Genomic DNA, 2502 nt, shown 5'->3' with positions numbered 1-2502 from the left:
ATTTTAAATAATAAAAAGAAAACAGTTTAAGAAATCCAAAAAATGGCCCTCTAACACGTGACCATTTCCCTTGGAGACGTATTTGCGTTTCTTTTCTAACCCTCGTTATTTGAAAGCAATCTTTGAATGAGGGCGCATAGAAACGGCATAGTTTGCTGTGGAAGAATGGAACAGAGAGGTAGTAAAGTAATTAAAGGAGAGTAGCCAGGCTGCCGAAGACATAAAATACGCGTAAATAAAGCATATATCTTGGCTAATAATTGATGCATGTAAAGGGAAACACACACACCGAAAAGCAAAGTGTTAGTAGTTACTTTTGGTACGTTAATGGGTGGCGAAGGTCGAAGCGAATCATTCTCTTGATGTGTTGCCCATAAACCATGTGAGCTGCTCCGCTCCTGAGAGAGTTTCCCATGCTTGTTTGTCACGATAATGATGGCTAGCTAGCAGGGTTCATTCAAATGGTCAACCTTTGTATAGAGAGAAATATGGTGTTTCATGATTTTCATGCCCTAAGATTCGTTTCTTGATCGATTATCACACCCTCCTCCCCCTTAAACACAAATAAAAAGTCTCAGCTCATTCTCTTCCCATTTCTCTCAGACGACGTACTCTCCCCACCTGATCCATCGTTTCCTCTTCCTTTTCTATTCCCTTCGTTTTATAAGAGACTGCTCTTGCTTACACCTAATAATGGGTTGTCTTGATGATGGGTGCAGTACTGGCCTTGTTCTGGGGTTAGGCCTCATACCTTTAACAGACCTAGAGAGTACATCAAAGCCAGATGATTACAGCAATCGACTTATAAGGCCTCAGATTAAGCCATCCCTCAAGTTTGACCACAAGCCATTAACGAGTACAAGTTTTGAGCCGTCACTCAGTTTGGTTCTTTCTTCTGAAACTTATAGCCATGGTTCTCGCCAAAAGACCATGGATGGAGAGAAAGGTTGTGAGGAGTCTATTGTTGCTCATGATCTGTTGTATCGTCAAGCTTCTCCTGATCAGAGCGCTGTTTCTTCTTTCTCTAGCGGTAGGGTTAAGAGGGAAAGAGACCTTGGCTGTGAAGATATAGAGGTAGAGAGGATTTCTTCTAGAGTGAGTGACGAGGATGAAGATGGAACCAACGCCAGAAAGAAACTTAGGCTCACCAAAGAGCAATCTGCCCTTTTGGAGGAAAGCTTCAAACAACACAGCAACCTCAATCCTGTAAATAATTAATCTCTTAATCTCTATTTTATTTTGATACATGGTTTTGTATAAATCTATATGTCTATATATTCTAGTGATTAAGATTACTTGATCCTTCTTTAATAAACAAACAGAAGCAGAAGGAAGCTTTAGCAAGGCAGCTGAATCTACGGCCGAGACAAGTAGAAGTATGGTTTCAAAACAGGAGAGCCAGGTAATTAAGAAGATAATCTTTAAATTTAACAGTTATCAAAATTATCTCCATGAAACAAGTGCCATGATATCCATAACACACCCAAAAGCCCCACAAGAAATGTTTCTTATCCCTGAAGAAGAACCCTCTGAAGCATTTTCAGCACCAAGGTACCTGTGCTTAAATCAGCGAAGTACAACAACTACCTGCTTTAATCAATAAAGCTTACAACAACTACCTGCTTTAATCAATAAAGCTATCTCAAACTATCATAATTAAGCTGGAGGGTTTATTTTTTGTTTTTCTTTATCAGAAAAGAATCTGAATTAATGGTGGTCGGTAATACTCTGCAGGACAAAACTCAAGCAAACTGAAGTGGACTGTGAGTTCTTGAAGAAGTGCTGTGAAGCACTAACAGATGAGAATAGGAGGTTACAAAAAGAGCTACAAGAACTTAAAGCACTGAAACTGGCACAGCCCTTTTACATGCACATGCCAGCAGCCACTCTAACCATGTGCCCATCCTGTGAAAGAATCGGTGGTGGTGGTGATGGTGCTTCAAAGAGCTCCTTCTCCATGGTTCCAAAGCCTCACTTCTATAATACCTTCACCAATCCTTCAGCTGCATGTTAATGAAGGTGCCACGACATGTATAAGAGAGGAATAAACATAGCTTATTAATTAGACCAACCCCCACAATCCATCTGTTTTTTGGTTAAGGGCCGGCTTGTACTGGAAGATTAGTGTAAGTAATTATTTTTTAGAAAATATTAATTACGGATAAATTTCCCTTCTCCTTAATTTGCTTTTGTTTATTCATTCCAAGAATATGAAATTTGTGATGCTAGCTAGGTCGATTAAAGCCAAAGACTTATAGTTTAATATCTTTCAATTATTACTTTCTTTTTTATGATGAGGAATTTCATATCCATAGTTTTTGGGAGTTGTCTTAGATAAATCACAGAGATAACATAACAGTTTCTAATTCCATTGATCTGCTAGTTATTCACCAACAAAATGGAGAGAAGTAGAATTGTTATAAACCATGGGAGCATAATTAACAAAACCTAGAAGGGATAAGTGAATCCCTTATTTTGAGAGGCAAAACAATGGAGAGAAGT

At 38.7% G+C, this 2502-nt stretch overlaps 1 protein-coding gene across 1 annotated transcript; it reads left to right on the top strand.

Annotated features, from left to right (window-relative positions):
- The first annotated feature begins 255 nt into the window (after positions 1–255).
- On the top strand, positions 256–2182 carry LOC7489773 (homeobox-leucine zipper protein HAT22). The gene is made up of 3 exons (XM_024601397.2): positions 256–1206; positions 1323–1402; positions 1735–2182. The coding sequence occupies exons 1-3, from the start codon at positions 694–696 to the stop codon at positions 2012–2014; spliced, it is 873 nt and encodes a 290-aa protein (XP_024457165.1). The 5' UTR covers positions 256–693; the 3' UTR covers positions 2015–2182.
- The last annotated feature ends 320 nt before the right edge of the window (positions 2183–2502 follow it).

Source organism: Populus trichocarpa, chromosome 5, assembly GCF_000002775.5.
Source record: "Populus trichocarpa isolate Nisqually-1 chromosome 5, P.trichocarpa_v4.1, whole genome shotgun sequence".
In the NCBI taxonomy this organism is placed as follows: Eukaryota; Viridiplantae; Streptophyta; class Magnoliopsida; order Malpighiales; family Salicaceae; genus Populus; species Populus trichocarpa.
The sequence above is the reverse complement of the archived record's forward strand: the minus strand, read 5'-3'. Positions and strand labels throughout refer to the sequence as shown.

What these genes read in the sequence shown, in the direction of transcription:
- LOC7489773 (XM_024601397.2), top strand. Translation starts at nt 694, where the DNA reads ATGGGTTGTCTTGATGATGGGTGCAGTACTGGCCTTGTTCTGGGGTTA. An exon ending in AACACAGCAACCTCAATCCT is followed by an intron (nt 1,207 to 1,322) that starts GTAAATAATTAA and finishes ATAAACAAACAG; the next exon opens with AAGCAGAAGGAAGCTTTAGC. An exon ending in TTTCAAAACAGGAGAGCCAG is followed by an intron (nt 1,403 to 1,734) that starts GTAATTAAGAAG and finishes AATACTCTGCAG; the next exon opens with GACAAAACTCAAGCAAACTG.